The 27935-nt window shown below is 44.3% G+C and overlaps 1 protein-coding gene across 1 annotated transcript; it reads left to right on the top strand.

Annotated features, from left to right (window-relative positions):
• Positions 1 to 27935, top strand: ppp3cb (protein phosphatase 3, catalytic subunit, beta isozyme; the record flags this gene model as incomplete). Its single annotated transcript, XM_083980903.1, has 14 exons — positions 1 to 43; positions 11373 to 11573; positions 14202 to 14326; positions 15879 to 15990; positions 17806 to 17951; positions 18938 to 19077; positions 20402 to 20479; positions 21549 to 21643; positions 21975 to 22100; positions 22726 to 22803; positions 22936 to 23020; positions 23237 to 23334; positions 24382 to 24429; positions 27361 to 27935. 14 exons carry the CDS (start codon positions 1 to 3, stop codon positions 27537 to 27539), a joined length of 1554 nt encoding a protein of 517 aa, XP_083837029.1. The 3' UTR covers positions 27540 to 27935.

Here is a 27935-nt window from a genome sequence, read left to right as displayed (position 1 = left end):
ATGTCCGACAGCACCGCAAGTCCCGCCGACCGGGTGATCAAATGTAGGCATGCCTCTATGCCAGTGATTCTGCTGTAACTCATCGTTTTTTTTCTTTTTTTTCTGTTTGCATCCCTGTCGTTGCACCAGTGTCTCTTATTCGCACGTTTGTTCTGTTGAGTCCATCCCTGTGCATCATCATAGCACCTTATAATAAAAGAAGCCTCTCTGGCTGGCGAGTCACCATGCATGTGCCTCTGAACCTTTTAGGGGAGGGAGGTGGTGATGGAGGGGAAGGGGGGGTGGGGGGTATACCCAGCACGATACGCCATAATCAGGGTCTTCCCTCGTTATTCTATTAGAATTCACCCCCTCACCAAGGCATTACCCCATTTTCTAACGTGGGGATGTCTCTCCCTCTATGTGTACAGCCAAAGCTTTTGTGCGACACCCCGTGTGCTGCATGAGCTCCATTTACGCGCTCCACTCCTAGTGGTGGTTTCGTGTTACTGAATAATACCCTACAGAGACACACAGCCGAGAGAGTGATAGAGAGAGGGAAAGCAGGCAGAGGAGAGAGGGAGAGGAGCATCTTGTTCCAATGAAACATCCAGCAGTGTGACGATGACAGCGAAAACCAGACATAAAGGTAAATACATGTTTACGCATAAGCTGCGGTCTGTGGTGCTGTGGTTGTGCTGTGAATGTGGACCGTGTCACGGGATGATGTTGGATGCGAGCAGAGAGCGGGGGAGAGAGGGAGGGTAAGATGCTGTGGGGGACTGGACGCTCGGAGACTCTCAAGGATTTCTCAGCTTTCTGCCTTAGTATTCATGCGGTGTGTGGATGAGTGTGTATGTGTGTGTGTAGCTGCGAGTCGTGCTGGTACATCAGTGTTGGATGTGCCGACTGTTTCCATAGGGTGGCCTACATCAGCGATCCCGTTTTATTTTTAACCAAATCTGAGCCGAAGTGATGCGATCGATCGGTTTAAACGGCAGGTTAAGGCGATAAGTTTGCCAGGCCGAGTGCGCACCTCCATAGTTTTAGTTTTGTGGGGCCTGATGGATGAAATCATCCTGATGTTTGCTGATGTGACGCTACATGATGGATCTTGCGAGTCGCTTCGAGTCGACGTTTCCTCAGTGAGGCCTGAATGTCAGCGGGTGACTGTGCTTCTCCCGTGCGTATCGCGCCTCCTCCACGTCTCCGTAAAGGTCTCCCTGGCTTCCCCCTGCTCGTTTTCCCTGCGTGTCAAATGAGAGACAAAATGGAGTGTGGGGATGCTGGGCTGCGTATCCGACGACCATGGTGCATACCGCCCTAATGGTGTTATTGCATCATTGGATTATGGAATATTTAATGTGTTTATGAGAGTGTCTGTTTCTGCTTTACGCGTGGGCGGCTATAGGGGAGGTGAGGAGGGCGCTCCTCCCGGGTTATGATCCGCGGAGCCTGCACAGATTGTCGTGCTTGTCAGGTCACAACAAGGCTGGCATGGCAGCGGCGCTTCCACGCACGCAGCCTGTCACATGCGACGACGCCTGGCTGCCCGTCTCTCCCACTGGCTCCACTTAATAAACTCACAAGGTCTCTCTGCCGGAAGAAGCGGAGCTGACAGTTGGATGCGTCGCTCGGGCATGCCCCGGTATTCCGTGTGTGCGTCGTGCTTGGAGGGGGGTGGGATGGGCTGGGGGCGTCGGGGCTTTTGCAGTTTTTGCACGTAGGACTTCAGGACTGCATGTGCATATGCCCACAGAGTGTGGCTATGCCTGTGTGTGTATCTACATAGATGCAGCTGTGCAGGGGCGGTGGTAGTAAAACTGGGTCCCCTGAAAAAGCCCCCCCCCCCCCCCCCCCCCCCATCTTTACCTCCATGAGCTATCTGGATATACCACCAAATTAGTAGCTACAGCCTGTGTGTGTGTGTGTGTGTGTGTGTGTGTGTGTGTGCGTGGTGCGTGTGTGCGTGCGTGCGTGTTTACATCTTCTATTGCATGTGTATCGTAATGCAGCTGTGCCATCAGAGCCCAGTTACCGTCGCACCAGTGGAACAAACTAAGCGTCCTATATCCTCATGCATCATCCCTCACACACACACATACACACACAACAATTAATCAGGGAGGTGAGGATGATTTAGTGTGCATGGGGCAGCAGAGGGGTGGATGGACTGAGCCTGGTAGTTCCCATGGATTTTAGTGACGTGACGTTCAGTGGAGAGAAGTGCACAGAGATGGAGCCAGAGGACGGAGCATAATGAGACAAAGGGACAGAGAGGCAGAGAGTGTGGGGGCGAGGTGAGGGAGAGAGGGAAGGAGGGAATGTGACAAGGCCATGGAGGAGGTGAAGTAGCTGAAGAGAGGGAGAGAGAGAGAGAGAGAGAGAGAAAGAGAGGGAGAGGCAAAACGGGAAAGAGAGAAGGGAAAAGAATATGGTGTTAACTGTTAAGTGCGTGCGTGTGTGTGTGTGTGTGTGTGTGTGTGTGTGTGTGTGTGTGTGTGTGTGTGTGTGTGTGTGAGTGAGTGAGAGTGAGGCTTCAGAGCCAAAATGTGAGAATGTGACTTTTACTTGAAGTTTTGTAGTAACTTTAAAAATACTACGTATTTCATTTTGAATTGTACAAAAACAGACAGGAACAGAGCTGAATATTTTATAATATTTTGTAGGAACACAGTGTAAGTTCATGTCAGACCCATAACTGTATCGACAACAGGGTCTGAGGGATCCTAATTTATTATCAGTAACACAGAGAAGAGCCATAATGCTATCACTGCTGGCAAAAGGGCAAACCTGTACCCTTGAGCCAACAACAAGGAAGCTTGGACTTAATGAAATCTGCTAGTACACAACCTCCTCAGTGCTATGAACAAATAACAAGGTACAGTAGCTACACACAGAGTAGTGCTGAAAAGCTGCATGACAAAAAATACAGTTGTTCACTGAAGTGTAACATTGTTGTGGTTATTATCCCTTTATCAGTTAAAATACAAACATGGTCATAATGTATCACCTCATACTTTATCATGACAGATATTCTAACACAGGTGGAATGAACAACATTAATAACTGGGTTTTTCCACGTGTCAGCCATTGTCCTGGTGTTGTGTTTACTGGGTCAACGACATGGAGAGGAGACATTGTTCATTTTATTAGGTGTGTGTACATTTCCTTGTATGACCTGTCGAAATGTCTGCTGTGAAAAAGGGTCTGACAACTAACCATATTCACAGCTTCATACATTAAAAAAGAGTTTGTTGTTCTCAGTTTCATATCACTGTAAAAGGGACACGTCAGAGAAACAAGTGTTTTAGTCATTTTAGATTAAATGGTCAACTTCTGAAATATCTATAGAAATATGCCTTGACAGATTTAGTGTGGATAAAATATTAAAAAATGTTGTATTAAATTACCATCCAACGGTCCTTTGACATGGTGGACAGTTTAGCTCATCAAACACAGGTGTGACTAACAACATTAATCATGTGTGTGGTCCCTGTAACTGCTGCACCTGAATGTAACAGGGACATTGTTACTGCAGTTAGTTTCACCTGTGCTCTTCCTGCTATGAGTCAAACTGTGCAGTGTGAAAAAAGCCCCAAACAAGAACTGCAATGATGAAGGTGAATCAGTGGTTTTCTGACAACATGGTAATAAATGGAAAAGCATAAGATCCATAAAGAGAATTCATTGCAAAGGTTTATCTAATAAGTGTACTGGCACTTTGCTTACATTACTGTATCACTTAGTTTTAAGTGCATAGCAACGCACATATAAACTAGGTCAAATGACAAAGACTGTCATTATCTAAGGTACAGAACTAAACCTTTAATGAATCCAAAGTTGGTTTTGGTTTATGTACTTTTCTGTCAATTTCTGTATTGTGTTGTGCCCATTGCTTATTTTTCCTATTAAACGCAAGGTTCACTGAACGTCTCGCCATTGATTTCCACAGATCTTTTTTCCCCCCCTGCAGATCCTGTTTGTCTTCATCCTTTAAACACCTCAGGAGTTTTCATAGCTCACAAACCATTCAGCTCAGCTGTTTCACTTGTCACTTTTAGGATAAATCTACCTCTCTTATGATGTTTATCATACTTTACATGAGTTAGCAGCATAACACTTTAGACAAAGTAAAACTGGTGTGGTATTTTCAGATGTGTCCTCTCTTCCTAACTCCTGTCAAATTGTATCATCACAATCTTAAAGTTCCTTGTTATAACCAAAGGCCTGGCTCCCTATAAGAAATGTTGCCATCAAGTTCAAAGATGATACATTATATGTGTTTCTTGCCTATTAAATATCATTTTAAAGAGCATTGACCAACACAGAGTGGAGCCATGGCCAATAAGCATGCATGCATGTATGCATTCATGCTCCAACACACACACACACACACACACACACACACACACACACACACACACACACACACACACACACACACACACACACACACACACACACAAACATCACCTCTGGCAAGGCTTGAGGCACACTGGGCATATTTCCTTTTAGTGTAACATGCTGTCCCATTCCCCCTTGGTTCCCTCTGAGCCCCGTGTGAGCCGTCCGTGTGTGTGTGTGTGTGTGTGTGTGTGTGTGTGTGTGTGTGTGTGTGTGTGTTGGATTCTGGTGTATCCTTGTGAGCCAGGGGTCCCACATTGACAGGTGTGTGTGTGCCCTGTGGGGAGGGTGGCAGGGCAAGGCCTATTTATAGGGAAGGTACTCCAGAGAGAGAAAGAGAGAGAGACAGGGAGAGAGAGAAAGGGATTGTCTAATGAGGGCAGGCTGTTAGGGGATGGGCCGTTGTTTCTGTTCGTGTGTGTGTGTGTGTGTGTGTGTGTGTGTGTGTGTGTGTGTGTGTGTGTGTGTGTGTGTGTGTGTGTGTGTGTGTGTGTGTGTGTGTGTGTGTGTGTGTGTGTGTGTCTGTGTACACAGATGGTCCTTCATGTGTGTAGTGTGCATTAATTGAACGACTTCAAACGCCTCTTTAGTTGTCCCCCCTCCACCACCTTCAAAGACCCGTGGATCTGTGTTAGTTGATCTGGGTCAAAGATGGTAGATAAACACAGACACACACGTACACACAATAAGCATGTGAACATACACCCCAATTATTACTCTCTCTCTCTGTCTTGGCTGCTCTCATTCTTTCATCCATCAGTTTCTCCCTCCTTCATTTATTCTTGCTGAGACAGGCAGTGGGATGAACTGATCTCGGGAGATGTGTGTGTAATCACTTTAGATGAGGTCCTGTGGAGGGCAACACATCTAACATACAAACACACACACACACACACACACACACACACACACACACACACACACACACACACACACACACACACACACACACACACACACACACACACACACACACACACACACACATACACATACAGACATGCCATCAGATCTGGCTGATGTCACTGGGTGGACACCAGACAGATACAGTCTGGACAGGCACAGTATTGCACCGTAATGAATCGATTCACAGCTTCCATAGCACATATAGGCCGTTAATGATGCTTCTGTAATTACTGTGTGTGCTGTAATTTATCACTCAGTCCTTAGGATGATTTCCATTTCTCTTCAATGATCTGACAACTAGCAGACAGAGAAGTTTGCATTGTTTTATACCTACTGAGCCGTATTTTGTAACATTCGGGGGACAGACACTAACGAGGACAGATGGATCACGGGTGACTTCTACTGTCATTTCTGCAATCTGTCAGTTCTCGCTCGCTGTCACTTCCTCCGTCCCGCAGCAGCACTCTGATTGCGAGCGGTGTCCCTGTGTTATATTAAAACTGATGAAATATTCCCATAATTAACTTTAGCCATTAGCGAGGATGCACACAATAACAAGATGATTCTGATCAGATTCTGCTCCAGTTAGACTATTAGGCCAGCCCAAACAAATTAAGGAGATTTGGTTGAAAGCTATGTCATAGATTTTCTCTCAGGCTCCCCCTCGCTGTCCTGCGATGTGGAGGTTTTTGGCTGAGCTGGCAGCTTTGGCGCTTAATAAATTCCACACCGGGGAGTTCAGCAGAGGAGTGCGAACCAGAAGACAAAAACAGGACAAAGTAGACCAGGAAGGAGCTAAAAATGCTTTTCAACTCTCTGCCCGTCTTCCACTGCTCGCCCATCTCACCTCACATGCATGCTGTGATTGGTTGACTCAGTGAAATGGACAGTTCTGGATGAATAACACTTTTTTTTCACTCCACTTGAGAACGTGGAGCTCACTGTGTTCATCATCACTTTAGTTGAGAAGGCTGGTGTTCATGATCGAAGCTAACTGTATGTCAGGCTTTTCAGTTCAGTTAAGTATCCTTTGCTGCTGGTATGAGTGGCAGGTGCCACAACATGAGGGATTGTACAGCTTATATATCAATGATGTCACTTTGATTCTGGTGATCTTATATTTAGTTTCACTCAGAAGTGGTGAATTCACAAAAAGTTCATAGTTAGTTAAGTGTATTTGCCCATAGCTTTTGGCTATTAGCCTATAGTTGTTTTAAAGAGCAACTTAATCCTTGTGCTTTATTTCCAGATACCATATTAACGTGTTTGTCCAAGTTGAGGTAATAGCTACTTAAAAAAAAAAAAAAAGCTTATGTTATTGATATCACCTCCCTGTATTTCCAATATGAACAGAAAGAGACAGAAAACTGTGGTTAATCTAATGGAGTTTGGGTTTTATTCTAAGACTGTTTTCTCTGTTGGTAATTAAAAAAAAACCTCTTGTGGTCTGTTGACAAAATGCTCTCACGGTGTGTAGTGTTAGCCCATAGCTACCAGTAGGCCTGTATTTCCCTTCTGGTCCAAACAGAATAATAAGCTCAAACATCCGATGTCAGCATTAATACACAAATCAGAGGCTAAAAGTTTTCTGTATAGGTACTGTCATCATACACAGTACTTGTGCTAAAATACTTGTGTATAGCTATGTCAGCTATAGCTCGAGCATGCTGCTGACTATGTTACAGTGAGATTCGCCCACTCACCCACTGTGAGGAGCAGGTCCTCCGCATATTAGCTTGATTGAAAATGTAATTTTTGACTCTGTGAGGAATTGAGCACTTACCCCAGACTGTTTCCTTTGAACTCTTGGTTTGAATGATAGTTTGCTAACATCAGAATAAATTACATAACATTTTGTGTAGTAGAGGTTTTCTCTCGAAGAGAAAAACTTAACAACAAAATCAGGGAGAGCAGCAAAGACTCTCAAAGCTACAGGGGAAAATTTCTCCTGAAGATAGTGGCGGAGAGACAGTAGAGTTCATATGTGGTGCTTATGTTTGTGTATGATTACACTTAACAGATATGGTTAGGTTGAATACATCATGGAAGGAAGGATGTCTTCAAGCAGTCCTCTACATGGTGAATTTGACAGTAAGACTGAAAAGCAATAAAATAAAACAGCACAACTCTGTAATAACCAGGACAATTATAAGACTATTCTAAATATCAGTCCCATATCAGTAGCAGTGGTATCAATGACTACCTGTGCAGCATGCAGTAAATGATCAAAGCTGATCCAAACATTTTCAAGGCTTATTGGAGAAAGAGTTTTCTCCTGTACAGAAATCAGACCTGTGGAAGACCTCAGGTCTCACACAGCGACTGTAAGGAGGCTTGTTCCACTGCTCCACTTGAAACTGCAGTGTACTGAATGATCAGTCAGTGCAATTTGTTCTGCACAAGCTCAAGCACAAAATGTGTACAGAGTTAGTTCTTGTCCTCATGAAACACAATGATCCTTTGTCATGAACCCAAACATCATTTTCTACTCTTTAAATTAGGCATGCATTGAAAATGAGACATGTGGAGATGGATGAACTGCTGTTAATGTGTGTGTGTGTGTGTGTGTGTGTGTGTGTGTGTGTGTGTGTGTGTGTGTGTGTGTGTGTGTGTGTGTGTGTGTGTGTGTGTGTGTGTGTGTGTGTGTGTGTGTGTGTGTGTGTGTGTGTGTGTGTGTGTGTGTGTGTGTGTGTGTGTGTATATATTTGCCTGAACTGAACTGAGTGTGAATTTAATTCAACCCCAAGCCCCACTTTTTCAAATCTTTTTGTTTTGCCTCCTCCTTATTAGGAGTTCTAGTTTTGTTTGCCTAAAAATACCACATTTTTCTTTCTCACTTTCTCATGCTAGACTTGTGCAAAAAAAAAAAAACCCTGCTGGATCATAAAAGGTTTTAGGAAGAGAACACCAGGATACAAAAGCCCAATTAACAAAGAAGGAAAGCAAAAAGTGTGCATCTATTCACATGAGATCTGTAGCAGCTATAGGTATGGCAGTATCCGTCTCAGTTGGTCCACTGCCCTGATCCAGACTGAAACTGATCAGCAGATACTGGACAGATTCTCTATAAGTTCTTCTTGGTCCCCAGATGATGAATCATATCGAATCTTTACTGTGCTGTTAATATGAAAATATGAAATATCAGCAAAACTAAAGACATTCTCATCAGCCTCAGCTATACTTTGTATTCAGTGCTAATATGCAAATGTGAATATGCTACCACACTATAAGTTAAGTCAGTTCTATTTATATAGCGCCAATTCACAACAGCGGTTATCTCAAGGTACAAATTGAGAAGATGTAGACCCAAAAAACGTATTTCTAAGAGGCAGAAACCTCAAGTAAAACCAGACTCAGGGTGGGTGGTCATCTGCCTCGACCGGGTTGAGGCAGAGGTTGGGTTGGAGGGAAGAGGACAGAGGACGAGACAGAGACAGAGAGAGACAGAGAGAGAGGTATAAGTACTGGTCAAATCTAATAACACTAGTAATAATTATTGTAGAGGTTTGCAGGATGCATCAGACAGGGTAATGCAACAGAAGATGGTTCACTGCTGGACATGGTTTATATTACACCTGCTAATCGTCAGCATGTTAACATTGTGTTCCTCGGCTGCTACCATGGTGCAGAATTACAATAATAAACTCAGATACGGTTCCTTCATAATTTACAGCTCCAAACCACTGACAGCTTTCACTCTTCAGCCTTCCAGCTCTGTCTGAAGTCCAGCAGTGGTCTCCCTCATCAGAGCGGTCAGTCGTCAGGTGTAAAACACCTTCCTGGTTTGACAGTGTTGGCACTGAACCTCCCCTCTCTCTCTCTATTCCCTAACTGCCAAGTATAGTTTTCCCAAGTATAGTTCCTTTCCCTGAGCTCTGTGTCTCTGCTGCTCTCTCATACCTGCCCTACTTTCACACTGCTCTCACAATTTACGAGTTTCACACTCCTCCCTTCTTGCTTCTCCCCTTCTCTCTCTCTTTCTCTTTCACCCACAAACTGGGAGCCTCAGCTTTACCTCACACCAAGAAATACAGTGTATTTGTTAATGAATATACCTTAAAAGACAGATAATACACGCGCAGTCCTCTATGACGAGTACCAGCATCATTACAGTTTGCAGCACAGTAGTGTTCAGTAGAGCAGTACAGTACAGTACAGTACAGTACAGTACAGGAGGAGGTTTATCCACATCCTAACTGGGCCCTGTTGTTTTCTCTTATAAAGAAATATGAAGTCACACAAATACCAACATGCATGAGTAATTTTTTCCCCGGCTTATGTTCTCTGACAGCCTGGGGTGCACAAACCTTTTAAAAAATTAATCAGCCTTAACCTGAAAACCCAAACTGGTTTTAACATGTAGAACCACTGTTCTCAATAGATGGAAAACAGACTCTGTAGCTTGGCAGCTGGTGGTGTCCTGGGATGTCTCAGTGTGCCGGGTGCCGTCTTAAGGTGCAGAGACGTGTAGGGGTGTGGTAGTAGCCATTATTCACTTTAAGGGTGTCCTAATATGTATTCATGTTTGTCTTTGTGTGTCCCAGAATCTGTGGGGTAATCTGAGATGCCCTTTTTTTTTTTTTTTAGATGTCCTGAATTTGTTTGACCTTTTTGGTTTGATCCAGAACAAAAAGGTTAATACACATCAGCTATTTTTTCCAAGTGAGATTTTAATGGTTCAATGGACCTTTAGTTATAAAATCCTCATAATTACACATTACAGTAGGTCTTGATGTAGCTGTAGGTTGATTGTAAACGATTTGTCCAGCGTTTATTGTTCCCCCCCCCTCCCCATCAGCTCATTTGGCTAAATGTTCCTGTGATGTTTCCGTGCTGATTATATAAAACTGTGCAATCTGGATCCATGTGGTTGTTGAGCTACTTTTATTCCAAACACGGAAATAAAATGTGAGTATCACATTAAAGTATAATGATGGACATCAGCGTGAAAGCAAAGACCGAGGCCTTTTACAGTGACAGGAAGAGAGAGAGCGAGGGGGAGAGAGAGAGAGAGAGAGAGAGAGAGAGAGAGAGAGAGAGAGAGAGAGAGAGCGAAAAAAGGAGAGGGGGCAAGAGGAGAGAGTGCAAAACAGAGACAATGTGACAGAGGGAAAGAGAGTGTAGAGAGAGAGAGAGAGAGAGAGAGAGAGACAGGCCTAGTTTTTAGTGTGTGATCTAGGCCATTATCTGTGTTAGCACTGGTGGGGCTCCAACAGGCTCTGTGGATCCTGCATAACAATACCTTTTATGAGCTTGTATGTGTGTGTGTGTGTGTGTGTGTGTGTGTGTGTGTGTGTGTGTGTGTGTGTGTGTGTGTGTGTGTGTGTGTGTGTGTGTGTGTGTGTGTGTGTGTGTGTTTCACTGTAGTAACACACATGCATTCATGCATGTTAAAGCCATTGTGCCATGATGTGCGCAGGCACCCGAGTGCCTCTGCCTTTTGAGTTTGTGCCTGTTTGTTAAGAACACTCGTGTGCGTGTCTGCGCTTTGTCCAGTGTGTCGTCTTAATATGTGTGTGTGCGAGTCCTCACGTGCAGCTGTGCGCTCTTGCTGTATCACCCCCGTCGTCAGTCAGCCCCCCTCTCCAGCAGCGCCCTGGGGGCCTTCATTATGTAAGAAAGACATTACTGCAGAACAGAGGCAGAGAGGCAGAGAGACATTACTGCAGAACAGAGGCAGGCAGCCCTGATAACTGTGGCAGCCCCTGCTCCAACACAACACATCTAGGCCTCCATAACACGCACACATACACGCACACATACACACTGTCAATGCTGCAGCAGAGGTGTGATCAGGATAATGGTGAAGATTAAGGGCTTCTGATGTTTGTGGGCAAGCATGTTGAAGAACCCAGGAAATGCCAATAAATCATCTTCTGAATCATAATGAATATTTGTTCTTTCTTTTTCCACCATCAATCTTCCTTATCACAATCCATACATCACTCATTTGAACTCTCCTCCCCTTTTCTCATTCTCAAATATCTGCTGCAATCTGCCTCTCTTTCTGCATCCATCACTGATCCTCTTCTCTCTGCACCTCTTTCTTGCTTCCATCTCCTCCCCACCTCTCTCTCCAGCGGTCCCCTTCCCCCTGGCCCACCGGCTGACCATGAAGGAGGTGTTTGACGCCGAGGGCCGGCCGCGGGTGGACCTGCTTAAAGCTCATCTCACCAAGGAGGGTCGGCTGGAGGAGGCCGTGGCCCTGCGCATCATCGATGAGGGTGCCGCCATCCTGCGCCAGGAGCGCACTATGTTGGATATTGAGGCACCAGTCACGGGTATGGCAAAATGATGGAAGTGAGGGAGTGTTGGGTGTAATTACGTCTGCAATTTAGTGACCAGTTAGAGCAGATACAGGAAACAGGAAATAGAAGAACAGCTAAACATGATATCAATTAAAGGAATAGTTTGACATTTTGGGACACGAGAGGACTGATACCACTTGTACTGTACACATCTGTGTGGTGAATATGACACTGAAACCATCTTCCAGGTAGTTCACACAGTCTGGACACTGCTAGCTCATTTATTACTGTGAAACATGTTGCTTGTACGACAGAGTGTAACTTCCTGGAGTCTGTGCTTCACACCAAACCAGAGCAAATCAATCTTCTTATGCAGTTTTTGGATAAATGCTGTTATAGACAGGTATTGTTGCCTTTGGAAAGGGTCAGGCTGCATGTTTTCCACAGTTTCTACTCTTTGTGCTAAGCTAAGCTAATCAGCAGCTGGATGTAGGCTATACTTGCATATTTAGCACGACACAAGACTGGTGTCAGTCTTCACTCTCAACTTTAGTCAAGACAGTGAATGAGTGTTCCCTGAAATGTTGAAGTGTTCCTTCAAAAAGAGCTCTCACTGTCTTTCTATGCATTCATGAGTGACAACAGATAAACATACTTTGACAGTGAAGGCGTAGATAACAACAGTCAAAGAGCTGCAGAGCGAAACAGAAAGATTAATAATTATGTATTAATCATGTTCCATTCGTCAATTCATTAATCTGCCGTAAGTATCTGCTGGTGTTTGGTTGCACTTCACTGAGAGAACGAATTGGCACTTACCTCACAATAGCAGGAGCTGGCTTGGGTAATATCTGCATGTATTCCCCTGCCAGGGAAATGGGATGAACCAGGGAGTATGAGGGGGAGGAAGAGGAGGAGGAGGAGGAAGAGACCGAGATCGATGGAGAGCAAAATATAAAATGAGTTTCTGAGACGATGGCAGAGAAGACAGACTCAGACACTCTCAACCTATTGACACTGCTTAGTTAATGTACCTGTGTGTCTCCCTCACATATGTGTGTGTGTGTGTGCGTTTATGCAAATTGCGAGCGGTGAGATGATGCTGTGTGGGCTGCGGTGCCCACGCGGTGTAGGAACATGGCTCAGCTTTCACAGGTACAGATCCCCGGGGACCAGGACAGACAGACAGGCAGATGGAGAGACAGTCGATGAGAGGCAGCTCAGTGCAGAGGTTCTCAAACCCGCTTGTTCCCAAAGAGCGATATATTGATCATTGTCTCCAAGTTTCTCCACTTTTACAGGTTCTGACCCAGAAACACCCACCTGAGAGGAGTTAGCTGTGAGAGGAAATAGCCTAGAGATGTCAGAGCTACAGAGAAACAGTGCAGATCCTCAACGAGAAGGCTTTAAGCAAATGTATTGTATATAAAAGACAGTTTAACATTTAAATGCAGCCTCTCTGAAGATGCTCTGTGATAGAATAGGCCGACCGGTGAATAGCCAGGCAGGTGGATAGCTACAATCTGAACTGACAGGCTTGTAGGGTGTCACATGAAGACTTCTGGGAGATCACTGAGACAGGTCTGAGGAGGCAGACAGGTACAGCTCAATTTCACTCATGCCATTTTGCATTCCCAATTCCCAGTTCAAATTAAAGCCAAAGCTTAGGAGTAGACACAAAAAAAAAAACAGACATTACAATGGCAAGCAGATGGAGAGACAGACAGACGTAGTAAGCCAGACAGATGCAAAATGGCCATCGTAAAATGGCTGCAGAGGGGGAACTATGACATCAACTAAAAGTGAAAGGACAGGCCAGACAGATGGTGAGGGAGGCGGATGGGAAGATGTATTCTGGCAGATCACACAGACAGACACAGTCCTGAAGTCTTTCAAAATATAAAGCGTGCAGCATGTGAAGCCTGATCTGAATTACATCCAATATTCCTGGATGTCACTTGGAACAAATCTGTGGAAAAATTATGGGAACCAGCCAAGAGAATCAGAAAAGTCTGCACAGAATCAGACCTCGTGAGCCTTTAATCATGAGAGTCTGATTGCTGTGGATATAAATTCATACAAGTCATAAAAGCCACGGTTGCATTTAATCAGGATTCAGAGTAAATTTCAAGTGATGTAGTGCAGAAATTGAGGGTTAAGTAATACTGGGTAATATTGAAACTACCTTTGTTGTTTCAGGAAAAAAGCATAACTAGAGCTACAGTGTTGTTTATTCCAATATCAGTTAATTTGCTGACTATTTCCTTCATTGATCAATTAATAGTTTGCTTACAAAATGAATCACCTGCAGGTGCCATTCAGATTTCAACCATCTTTACTTCTTGGCTGGAAAACTGACTCAAGTGACTTATTGGTTATTACGGTAATACATTTTAAAAGGGAGCCTTAAACAATCAAACTCCTTTTTTCCCCTCCAGGATTATGTTTCTTTATCGTGCACGTTATGTTTTCATTTTTTCATCAGGCAGATGAGTGATGTTTCTAGATCAGTAGGCAGGACACATGTACCTCTGCAGATGTAAATCAGGCCATATGGAGCCACTGAAGCAGAGAGAGCTCCACGTTTGTTAACTGCAAACTTTGCAGCTGAGAGCTGTGGTGGGACTGTAACTGTAACGGCGTCTTGTGTCGTTCCCACAGTGTGTGGAGACATCCACGGCCAGTTCTTCGACCTGATGAAGCTGTTCGAAGTCGGAGGTTCTCCTGCCAACACACGCTACCTCTTCCTGGGGGACTATGTGGACAGGGGCTACTTCAGTATCGAGGTGAGGACGAGGACACTTCTCGTGTAGCACGTCTCCGCTCCAAGTGTGTTTTCATGTAGACACACTGTAAGCTCAGTGTACCGGTGTACATTAGCATGCGTTGACTTGAAGTCTATTATATATTTTGCAGGAATAAGATTAATTTCACCACTGAGTTTTACACCTACAGTAGTGTGCTGTATTTAATGAATGTATAAAAGGTACTTAAGATTAGCGCAGACACACCACAATGTGTGTCTCAATGTACATGTACCGAGGTGATGTGATTTCAAATTCATGGACAGGGAGCCTCATTATTAAGGTCAGCTCTCAGGCACTGTTCAGATTTAGTAGCTTGTGCTTTCCTATAAGGATTCAGGGTCTGTAGTCTCAAACAGGAGTATAATGTGCAGCTCACTGAAATATGTATGGAAGCTGAGAGGATCGTGTACTATCCAGAGGGCTGTTTGGACATTTGATTCTTTGGATACAAGTGTAATAATGTCTTTTTGTGATCACTTTGTGTGGAAGTGCAGCACCACAGACCATAATACACAAGCACAGGGTGAACGCTGTGGCTCATGGAGCCACCGTGGCACCACTGACACGGAGTGAGCATGGAGCAGAGGGAGCCATATTTAGGCCACCTTCTTTACACTCTTGAAGGGCGCACAGACAGGGGACTTAATGTAGTGCAGGGACAATAAAGGTGAGACGACTCGGAGCTGTTTGTAGGGTTAACAAAGTGATGAGAGTGACAACACATTGCATGATGTTAGGTTTGAAAAGATGCATGGCCACAGCTGGTTACTCTTTATTTTATTCCTTGTTAACTTAATCAGTACCATCTGATTTGGGAGGATTCTTGTCAAAATCCTGTTAATGTCTATCTTTAGACTGGAATACAAATCAATTTGCTTTCGGCTCGATTAATTTGGGCAGTGAGTGGCTCATTCAGCGGAGGAACTCCTAGGATCGACTCCTTCGTGATTCTCTGTGTCGCTCTTTGAATTTCCAGTTTGAGTTTAATGAGGGGAACTGAGAGTGAAATGAATCCAACTCTGCCTACAATTACTTACTAGCAATGATGGGCTAAAACTAAAGTTGTTTTTTCTGTAATGTGTGCTTCAAAGCAATGGTTTAACATTTTGGGAGAGTTAAATGAGAAAGGTCTCATGTGTTTCTGGTGGAAATTAAGCTACAGCTAGAGGAGGGTTATTTCAGGGGGAATCAACGGGCCGAGGTTCCTTCAAAAATAAAACACACATTTAAAACACTAATTAACGCGTTCAATCTGAAGAAACACTGAAGCATAAAACCAAAAAGTTGTAATTTCCGAGTAGCCTAAAAATGGCTAGTTGTTTCTTCCTGCCACACCAGCATTACCTGACCTTGCATAATGAAGTGTTAGACGAGTTCTATTATGCTGTAAGTTTACAGTTAACTTAATTTGCAACTAGACAGTAGCAATTAATGCTACTTACTAATTAAAGCAATGTAAATCCTATTCAAAATCCTACTGTTACATCTGCTAATGTTGTTTTTGGCTCTAACGGTCCTCTCTCTCCCTCAGTGTGTGTTGTACCTGTGGTCACTGAAAATCCTGTACCCAAAGACGCTTTTTCTTCTACGGGGAAACCATGAATGTAGACATCTGACCGAATATTTCACCTTCAAACAAGAATGTGAGTAGCGCTCGTCTTTTCTTTTTAATATTAGACGTTCCTTCATCATCTCTGTCCTGACCACTTACATCTCTGTCGCTCTGTCCCATCCTACTCTCCTACTCATTCAGTTGCTGCCAGGTCTTTCTGTTAGCTGTCACATAGTTAAGCATCAGATGTTGGGTTAGGTTGCTTTATTGAGTTAGAGTTACAGCTACACCAGCCTCCAGACTTCAGCCCCATGCAGAAACTCAAACTGTGATGGGTTTAGCAAACAGTCGATTGCTACATATCTCAATCATCTGACTGATACATTAACTGATTGTTCAGCTATTAAGTGGTGTGTTCTCTTTAGCGTCTCTCTTCTTCCTCTCTTCCTCCCCCTCAAAGTTCCTCCCATCCCTTTCTGTTGCTGCCAGGTTGAATTCTGCCTCCTTTCCCACGCTGCCATCCTGATTCTCTTCCTCTTCCTCTCCATCTATCCTCCACCTCTTCCTCCATCCCCCAGTCTCTCCCTGTCTCTCTGACTCTCTCCTCTGCCAGTGAGTTTTGCCGTCCTGTCCGAGAGTGGGTGATTAGCAGCAAATTAATTTGGCCCTTAATGATTGGCTCAGGGACTTACTCCTCGGTGTCTGATTGGCCAAGGGACGAGGAAGCTAATTTCCCCTGGTGCTTGTGGCGAATAGTGGTCGCCCTCAATTACCATCTGCTGTGTGTGTGTGCGTGTATATGTGTGTGTGTGTGTGTGTGTGTGTGTGTGTACCCGCGAGTGTGTGCAAAAAAAGTGCATGTGCTATGACTGCATGCATGTGCAAGAGTGTCTTCATAAATGTTTGAGTGTGTGTGCGTGTGTGTGGAGCTGACAACTGGTGGACTAGCAATAATGAGCTCTTGCACTACACAAGGCAGATGGAGAGGTTGACAAACACACTCCTCACTGTCACACACACACACACACACACAGTTACTGTAAGCTCGTACTCCTTAATACTGGCTTCGACTTGTGTACATGTCGTTCTAATGTCCTCACACTCTCCCTTCTCCTTCCTCCTCCTCCTCTCACCGCTCTTAACCTCTCCTCCTTCTCCTGTCTCCTCCCATCAATCTCACTCCTTCTCTCTTTATGAAATTATCCTTCTCCTTTCCTCTCCTCCCTGCTCGCTGTCATCCAAAATCCACCCTTGTCTCCCTTCTTCCTTCCCTCTCTTCTATCTCTCTCCTATCTATTCAGCTTTTTTTAATCCTGTGATATTGTTTTGTGTCAGATGTATTGTTACGCTCATGTGTGAAATGTCCTTAAAAGAAGCTGCGTGTTGGATGTCTTTGTTGATATCGCTGCCAAATCAAAGGAGTTTTTCTCAAAGCAAAAAATTCAGCCTCACAGTGAAGCCTCTACGCTGCTTCATGCTTATATTTGGGTCAGACTTTGTTCACTAGAAACAGAATTGGATTCTTTGCATCCATATGTTGCCTGTAATAATATTCTGTAGGAGCATTTTTCACATACATTTATACTCACGGAAATGTCATTTTTAAATCATTAGAGAGGAAAGAAACAGATCAGATGGGAGAGCTTTAGATCATGAATTAATGGTGTGTAATGTTAAAATCCCACAGTTACAGTAACACCTTTATTCTCATCTGAACTAAGTATATTTAAACTGAACAAGTCTGTATGAGGCCTTTGGATGGATTCATTATTCAACGAGACACACTCCAAATGACTGACATGTACATGTATGGAGCCGGTGACTGTTCATGTATATCAGAACATACTAAGACACTTCTTTTGTCTCAACTTTTGAAATATCTCTCCACTCCTCCCTTCACCTCCAGGTAAGATCAAGTACTCGGAGCAGGTGTATGATTCCTGCATGGAGGCGTTTGATTGCCTGCCCCTGGCGGCCCTGATGAACCAGCAGTTCTTGTGCGTACATGGGGGACTTTCACCAGAAATCCACACACTGGACGACATCAAAAAGGTATAAGACACAAACACTCACATACAAGTTTGAATGAACAAATCTCCCTAACTTAAGCCACACGCAGTAAATCCATAAGGAGTAAATACCTGAGTTGACTTTTGATGTCTTTGTTATTACGGTATATGGAGTAGTATTTTGTGGGTAGCTGCCTTTAATTTTTTTTTTTTAGGTATGGAGTATTTTCTTAGAAAATAAGTTACACTGGACCTGAAAGGAGACATTTTGGTTGTATTTTCCTCTTGTATAACTCCAAGATTATCTTTAAACTGAACTTTGCATTTAGCTCCTGCATTTTGGAAACAAAAACAAAAATCCCTACAAAGGTTAAAATGAAGACAGTGCAACCTTTCTATCTGTAGCGCATTTAGCTGGTTTTAGTAACATTAATAATATCATGTTACTGACCTATGAACAGCACTCAAGCACACCTGCATGGGAGCGGAGACATTAACACTAAGGCCAACTTCTATTGATACCTTTATTGCAGGCTGTAGTGTAAATGCAGAGGATTAAAAAAAAAGCTGATAATAGAGCAGAGAGAGAGCCACACACGACCTGCTGCATGTATACAGTTCACTGTGATGTGAATACAAAGGCACACACATGAACACGGAGACATGAGAACACACACTTCCTCGTCTAATGGCAGTGTTTCCATGGTGAATCTGCTGGTGTGACATCTTCTCCCTCCTGTGTGGTGAGGGTTGCCATGGAGATGCTCTGCTCTGACAGTATGTGTTTGTGTGTGCTATGTGTTTGCTTTTCTTTCTCCTCTGATTTATACTATATGTATTTATGTGTACTTGTGTGGTAAATATGACCAAACATTTTGTATATTGTGTTCACATATATTTATAGCCTTTGTAATTTGTCTCAATGTTTTGTTGTGTGCCAGCATTTGTGTCAACAGTTGTGTTTGTGTAAGCTTATATTTTGTATGTTTCTTTGTGTGCATTTGTGTGTGTGTGTATCTTATGTCCTAGTTGGACCGGTTTAAGGAGCCCCCAGCGTTTGGGCCCATGTGCGACCTGTTGTGGGCCGATCCCCTGGAAGACTTTGGCAACGAGAAGACCCAGGAGTACTTTGGCCACAACACAGTTAGAGGCTGCTCCTATTTCTACAGGTACAGGACAAAATGACTCCTCACAATGTCACCAACAAAAGGAAATATTACACAAGAGCCCTCACAGCTTATTTTAGGAGCTTGAATTGAAATTAACATGGCAATAGAGGCTCAGAGATATGAAGTAACCCAGTGTCTAAACAAGTCAGACAGAAAAAAATACACACGAGGAACAACATTGTTTAAAGCCACCAGCTGAAAGACAAAAGACTTGTCCACTCCAACATCTTTCCTAGGACTCAGTCGGTGTGTGTTAATGATGTGGGTGCTCTGTGAATGCCCAGCGTTGCCGAGATGCGACTTTCATTTACAACTCAGGAATCTAATAAGTTTTAGGTGGACTTGAGGCTATTGGATTGGGATACTGGTGCTGAGGAGAGGGATGCTTCCTGCTCTGCTACACCACATTCAGGATCCAACAACAGTCACTAGGATTTGTACAAGAGACACAAAATCTTGGCCAATTCACACACACACACACACACACACACACACACACACACACACTGAGTATGTGTGTTGCAAGCACAACACACAAACACAGCACATTCACAAACACATAGGCTACACAGTTCGGTTTCAGCATGAAACGATATCCCACAATCCCCAGGGAGACTGCACGGTTCTGTTGCTATGACGACTGGCTACTCCTGCCAGATATGGAGTGATATTAAGATACAGTGAGAGAAAGAGGGAGAGCAACATCGGAGGAGGAGGAGGAGGAGGAGGGAGATGGTGGTGGTGGTGCTTAGAAGATGAAAGCTGGAATTGGAAAAAAAAAAAATGGAGGAACGTAAAGACGAAGAGCTGAAGTTAAAGGACAGATGGAGCGTCGGTGCCGTCCTGCTTGGGTCCCGGAAGTGTAGAAGTTGGTGTTTTGACGTGTTATCTGCGCACAACACTGTGATTTTCTATGTTTAGCAGAAATAGCATCAATCAGCCAACTAGTGTACACAGGCCCCCACAGCACTGAGGCAGCAGCCATAAGCTCTGCTCAGGCCTGCCAGCACTCACCATGGACGTATTATATTATAATAGATCCATAGCTCTCACTGACGACCCCTGCTGGTCCCCATCACACATGACATCAGAGAACAAGAGGCCTCCTCATCTTCCATTGCCACACTTTAAGTACTTCCATCTGTTTTGTGGTTTACAACAATCTTACAACAATAACAAATCACATATTTGTTATGTTAAGTGGCTCTTACAGGATCCTGGTAGACATTTCCTCCTCTGGATGTTTTTTTTTCTCTCCAGTGTCCCATTTCAGATGCTTTTACTTGCTCACAGACTTTCTCTCTGTGTCTCACTTTGTCCCCAGTTACCCGGCAGTGTGCGAGTTCTTACAGACCAACAACCTGCTGTCAATCATCAGAGCACACGAAGCACAGGATGCTGGGTAAGCTGACTGACTGTCGCAGCTCAGTCCTTCTCTCGGCTTAAAAGGGAACACCATTTAATTTAATGGCTTAACTTGACATTTCATGTGCCAAGCAGTTATTCTTCTTTGTTAGGGAATTGGCACATTAAGGGGAAAGAGACTTTACAATTTTCCCTCTGTCTCCCTTAAACTGTGTTATTAGCATTATTAGAGGTTTTCTTTTGACTGAGAGCACCAGCCAGCCTGAACTAAATTCAGGTTAACTAACTCACCTCTTGGAAACAGCACAGTCAGACAAAGGGCCATGTCAGACTTACTCTACTAGTCTAAATAAAATAAAATAGTCAGGGCAAAACACTTTTTTCTGACCCACAAATCCATTACTGGCATCTGTTATCTCAGTTCAAATCCTCTACATATAATGCCGCAATTAAGGCAATGCTATTCTAGGTTGTGCTGGTTGGTGAACCCATTAACAGTATTTTGTCTGCCATGCAGCAGGGTAGTCTGGGTAATGGTTCATGGGTCTTGTGGCACTTGGCAGTGGCTTGTGAATAAAAGAGACTATCATTTAGAGCAGGATAAATAAGCTCCCATACCTGAAAGTCTTGATCACTGACGAGTTTTATAATTAGTTCATCTCAGGGGAGCAAAGCTAGTGGAGGCTGCTTTTGTGCTTTGTTTGTCAGTACAAATGACTTGTGGTGTGCCTGTGTTTAATCTCAGCAGGTTCTTTGCATCCAGCCTTGTTTTTATTGTGACAGAGTCATCAGATCTGTGCATAACCACGCATTTACTTCCTGCTTACAGCTTCTTTCCAACACTGTGGCTTTCAGTACCAGTGGCAACTTTACTCTCCCCTGACATGTTGCCCACACAGTTTTTATCAGCCATGGTAGACAATCAGCTGCTGCTGCTGCTGCTGCTGCTGCTGTATTTGTTATAAATGCGTGGCTGTCTCACCTCCAGCTGGTGACTGTCTGCCTTAAAGACCTCTGAAGCAAAAACCTGAGTTTCCATCTTTGGCGTGGCGTTTGATTTGAGTGGCTCTAACGTGGGCAGCTTGTTTGTCTCTCTCTGTCCTCAGGTATCGCATGTACAGGAAGAGTCAGACTACAGGTTTCCCCTCCCTCATCACCATCTTCTCTGCTCCAAACTACCTGGATGTCTACAACAACAAAGGTCTGACACACAGACATAAATATATACACACTCACACATATATACACACTCACACACAAAGCTGATGTGTGAGCAGTTCCAGTCAGTTATTTATTTTTCATCCAAGACAATTAAAGCATTCATTAAAAATCTTCTGAATGTACCATGATATTTGATTGTTAGTATTAGGTAATATTACCGACTGCAGTCTAACTAAACAAGACTAAGAGCTTTGTGTGTGTGTGTGTGTGTGTGTGTGTGTGTGTGTGTGTGTGTGTGTGTGTGTGTGTGTGTGTGTGTGTGTGTGTGTGTGTGTGTGTGTGTGTGTGTGTGTGTGTGTGTGTGTGTCCAGCGGCGGTGCTGAAGTATGAAAACAATGTGATGAACATCCGTCAGTTCAACTGTTCACCACATCCCTACTGGCTGCCCAACTTCATGGACGTCTTCACCTGGTCACTGCCTTTTGTGGGAGAAAAGGGTAACACACACGCACACACACACGCACACACAACCATATAGAGAGCGCACACTCCTCAGTGATGATTATCAGAGAAATAAACCTTGTGGTTGTGAGAGCATGATGGGGTTTTGTGAATTTGGCCACGACTCAGACCAAATCTGATTTCTGTGTTGGTCAGACTCCTGAGATGTGCTGCAGTATGTCATACGTTAATATAGCCACATGCTAATATGTGTTCAAATAGATGGGATGTGAGCAAAAGAAACCATCTGTATGAATTTGTTTGTCTGATACATTTCAGAAAGATCCTTTGTACTTTATATGTTTCTAGTACGCCTTGATAATACTCTCTAAAAATAACAATGATATCAGCTTTAAAAGGTAGACAACCCCTACTTACAGGATTAGGGACTGGCGGGTAACTAGAGTTTAGTCAGATTTGTCCTCCACTACATCCCTCTTTACCTCAGAGGAGGATGATAGGAAATGAGGTGAGAGAGAGAGAGAGAGAGAGAGATGTGGGAGCTTGGCGTAAACCAGGGAAGATGCAGGTCACTGTTCAATAGCTTGACCCCAGGGTCACCAGAGTTTTCAGTGTGTCCCTGGTGAAGTGTGTGTGTGTGTGTGTCTGTGTGTCCTGCAGTGACCGAGATGTTGGTCAACGTCCTGAGTATCTGCTCTGACGACGAGCTCATGAACGACGGAGAAGAGATCTTCGATGGTGAGACACATTCAAGGCTTCACAGGCTTCAAAGCAACATATGAAAAACTTGCAAATGTCTGTAATTAGAGATAAACATATTTTGATGATTTTTAAAATCTCTAACTGGGTTTGCATTTGATCGTCTTACAGCCAGTGCAGCAGCAGCGAGGAAAGAGGTGATCAAAAACAAGATCCGAGCCATTGGGAAGATGGCCAAGATGTTCTCTGTGCTACGGTGGGTTGAGTCCGTGTGTGTGTGCATGTCTATAAATGTGATATTTCCTTTAACTTCTGCAGAAGTGTATCAGCTGTCACTTTCTTAGTTCAGTGTTTGACCTAACAAGTGGGCTTTTGTGTTTGCAGGTGCACAGTATGGGGAAGTGTGTAATTCTCTGTAATTCTCTCTTTATCACCTGCTCTCTCTTTTTATCCACGCACACCTGTTTCTCAGGGAGGAGAGTGAGAACGTGTTGACCCTGAAGGGACTCACCCCTACAGGCATGCTGCCCAGCGGAGTGCTGTCTGGGGGCAAACAGACCCTGCAGAGCGGTGAGTGTTTCCCACACACAAACACACACTGCCCTGACTTGACCCTGAACACACCTTCCAAGACAGATTTAAAAACGCACACCAGTACACACAGACCCAATTTGGATATCTGCTTTGGACCATCGACTGGTTCCTTCCTGCTCTCTCCTCTCATCCTCCGACCTCACTGACTCACTCCCTCCCTCCACCTCACCTCGGCGCCCAGGATACTAACAGCCTGCTGGGTGTGTGTGTGTGCGTCTGTGTGTGAGAGACACAGGTAGACAACAACACCTGTATTATTAATGGGCCGGTAATGCAGAGATACACACACACAGGACATACAGCTAAAGTGTGTGTGTGAGATGCGTGTGTGAGCTAACACCAGCTGCTGCTAACTCTAAACCTGCCTGAGTGCTGCTCACATGACTAAAGCCTGAAACATTCTTTTGAGTCTGTGAGTTTATGAACAACAACACGTACATGTGTGTAGCCGTCACAACACACAAGTGCACATAAGTGTCGATCTGTACCAGGATCACACCTTAAGATAGAGGGAGTGAGGACATCAGCGTTGAGTGGAGAGGCAGACAGGAGAATATGGAGAGAGAGAGAGAGAGAGAGAGAGAGAGAGGTGAATGACAACACAGCCAGATTCAAACCTGAGATACTGAGCTCCACATGCTACACGTCTTAGCCTCTACACAGTTATCACGCCCCCTTACCAAGTTTGGGGAAAGTAAAACAAACATTCACTCTGAAATCTGCTTTCTTTTCCATTTGACATTTTCTCTCTGGTGTTGGACCAAACATCACAGGCCAGACTCTTTCAGTGTGTGACAGCATGTAGCTGTGATGGTGGAGGCTCCTCCTCCAGCTGCTGTTACACACAACCAAGCCGATACATTGACACATGACAGCACAGAAGCATGTTTCAGCCTTCACTCCTTTCTTCTTCTTCTTCTCCTTCTTCTTCTCTCTTGGACTCTTTCATCTTCTCTCTCTCTCTCTCTCTCTCTCCCTCTCTCTCTCTCTCTCCTCTCTCCGTTTCTCTCGCCCATCCTTCAGCTACCATTGAGGCCATTGAAGCCATCGAGACAGTTAAGGACGATGAAGGTAAAATCCCACTCATCTCACTGTGCGTGTGTTGTGTGTGCACACATGTGTGCACATGTGTGTTTGTGTGCGTGTGTGTGTGTGTGGCATGGCTGTGCTCTCAGCCATCCATGCTCATAAGGTCATAGATCTTCCTTACCCACGATGCACTGAGCTCTTCTAACTGCATCAGCGCTCACAACAAGCCTTAACCGCTGCATGCTGAAGCCACCACATCAAACACCACACAGACATAGCTTTTCTCTTTCCTTCACTAGGGAAACAAGAATACTGCTACGAAACACACACATTCATATCATATCCCAACGCGCGCACACAAATACATCACACACAAAACATCACACGCAGCTTTTTCTGACACACAAAAGAGGAGCAGGACCGTGGGTGGGAGTGGGTGTTGTGGAGGTGGGCAGGGTCACTCAGACCTCCTCTAGTCCTCTTCTCTGTATTTCATAGGTGCAGTAGTTTGTAGAAGACCAACATGCAATCAATCTGTTTCTCTACAAGATGTGGCAGAGCACCACCTCACCAGGCTGATAATAGACAATGAAGTGGGAATATATATTCGCATTCATTGTACAAACCAAATCTTAGAAGCTTATCTGGGATCAAAATATTCTGAATTCAAGTTTCCGTCAGCTCCTCACAGAGCCTTCAGCTGTATCCCACAGCCTTCTCCAGCAAATGGTCACATAACCTGAGTCCTCCAGAGCTCCAGTGTGCTGCTAACAGGTGACGTGACCAAGGTCATGTGATGACAACCGAGCCGTTTGATGAAGAAGACTCGGGGATGTGGTTGAAATCTCTGTGAAAAGCAAAGTAACCTAAGTCTATTGTTTAGCCAACAGGCTCAAAACTGAGTGCAGACGTCCGCACTGCGTAACTGTCAAAGAGCTCCTGCCTCTTGTTTTCTCTTGTTCGCTGACTGTGATTAAATTAAACTTGAGTTTTGAATATTTCACCAGATATGTGTTCCCTAAACTTCAAACCTGAGTGGAAAGAAAAACAGAAAGACGATTAATTTGGCATTTTGGTCTGCCAGGTTCTTCTGTGCCACTGAACAGATTGTGGTCATGATGTTTGTGTTTAGTGTACTATACTGTGTGTACATAGGCTCAGCGATTACTCTGCACGCTTAGTCAACTGTAGCCTTCTGTGTCTGTACCTTTAGTGCTGTCTTTGGCTTACTTCAACTACAGTCCATAATTTGTTTATGCAAATAAATTATGGCTATCTCTGGTGTTATGTTTCTCTGTCATGTTATATGATTTGTAGCTGGGTGTTAGCTGTCCGCTGTCTAATGCAGTGGCACACTGTCTCTGTCAGTGCCGGTAGCTGCATGTCTGCAAAGGTAATATGACAGTAGCTGTTGTTCAAAAGTGGTGTAGGTTTCCCTCTTATTACAGACCAGGTCAGCTCATTTCACAGCCTCAAGTCCAAGCATGATTATTTCTCACTGTAATGAAACTGGTTTGGATGTTAAATGCTATTACAAGAGGTTGTCCTAATTTAAAGGGGTACTCCAGTGATTCAGTTTTTACAGATTTAACATCCAATAAGTTATGAGACTTTAAAAAGATGGTATAAAACAAGACCAAGGGAAGCTAAAATAATTAGACGACAAGCCTTGCAGTGGGAGGAACCATCTTGTGGGATAATAATGTGGGAATGGTCCCATGTGTGGATGAGAACATATTTTTTCCCATTCTGCTGAGATTGTGAGAAGACATCATTAGACTCCCACAAACTTCTGTTCGTGGAATAGTTCAAATTTTGGAGGGAATATGTCAAGTCTATAAACAGAGCAGCACAGATGATCAGTTGTGGTTTCACAGTGAGAGTCTTGTCGTCACCAGACGGACATAAAGTCCAGGACCTCAGTGTGCACATTGAGGTCAATTACAGCACATCCAGCACCTGCCCGTTACAGCTTTACAGGTGCTACACCGCTCTGCCCACTCTTTGTGCTAAGCTAAGCTAACAGCCTGCAGTTGCTTGCTTCAAGTGTCCTTGTCAAATAACTATATTTCCCAAAATGGCGAGCTGAATGCCCAAACTGAGATTGCCCAGATGACGCCATCCTTCCATGACCAGTTCTAAACTCAGCTTCATCTGTGAGATCAGTGAAGTGCCCCTGACTTCATGTGCACCAGCATGTTATTCATTCACCCCCCGATGGAGAGACAAAGTGACAAATCTGAAAACGTACAATATAGCAAATTTAGACAGGAACCTCAAAGGAGAGAAAAGAAAACCTGACGTTTGCCCTGTCTTTCAAATATTTGTTTGTAGTGTAAAACATTTATGGGGAACTGGTAACTGCTAATAAAACAGTCTCAAACAAAAGGCTGACTCAGGAACTGTACAGAGACCAGACATGTCTGACGGACTTATGAACGACTGCTTCTGTGCAGCTGTGCTTTGTTCCATACTCTGTCTGATAATGGCTTTACTTTCCAGGCGTCTCAGACTACTGATCTAGGATCAATGGCCAGGTCGCACTGACTGTCACGTTCACTGTGAGCCGTGAGGTCAAACTAATCCTAGCTCAGCATTCAGGCAGATGAACACCGGCTGTTATCGATGTAGGAACCTTCTAGATGAAACAGAACTTTGTGTATCCAAACCCAAAATGGCCTCCAGCTAAAGGCAACACTATCTGGATCAATGTGTGGTAAAATGAAACATTTAAAAGGTGAATTAAACCAGAATGGATGCTCTGTGGATGTCTGCATATACATATTTCATAAGTGAATAAAAAGCGGTTTGAAATTACAATCCATTTCGGTCTGACGGCTTCCTTCAGAGCTCCTGGGGGTTTGGATATACATGGTTCTGCTAAAAGTCTTAATAGATGTTAACTTTGCTTGCATGTATGTTTGTGTGTGTGTGTGTGTGTGTGTGTGCCTGCCTGCCTGCCTGTCTCCACAGCCATCCGAGGCTTCTCCCCGCAGCATCGGATCAGCAGCTTCGAGGAGGCCAAAGGTCTGGACCGGATCAACGAGAGGATGCCGCCACGCCGCGATGGCGTCAACAGCGTGGGCCTGTCGATGGGCCGCATGAACATGGGAGAGCCCAACGGGACCGACAGCAACAGCAATATACAGTGATGGACGTACATTCCCACATGCCCAGACACATACCTGCAGTTCCAACACTGATACGGTACCATATTTATAGATACGTGTACATAAGCATATATACACAAGAAAAAATGCATCACATGCATACACAGTATTTCATACACTGAATAGGTTACAGACAACATGACACACACATGTAATCACACACACGGTTACCTACCCTTTTCCCGTTGCCCTCAGCTGTATGTAAAGGCATGAGCGTCCCCGGACTTTACCACCAAAGGCTGAGTCTCTTCACTGAACTGATCAGCCCTATGTAGAGAACTACAACTCCCATGTACCTGCACCACGAGAGGAAAGAAACTACAAAAAACACTCCCCATGCAAAAAGAGATGGAGCTGCTGGCCGCCATGTTATGTCAG

This window comes from Trachurus trachurus (assembly GCF_905171665.1).
Source record: "Trachurus trachurus genome assembly, chromosome: 10".
In the NCBI taxonomy this organism is placed as follows: Eukaryota; Metazoa; Chordata; class Actinopteri; order Carangiformes; family Carangidae; genus Trachurus; species Trachurus trachurus.
Note: the sequence above shows the minus strand (reverse complement) of the source record. Positions and strands in the feature narration are given on the sequence as shown.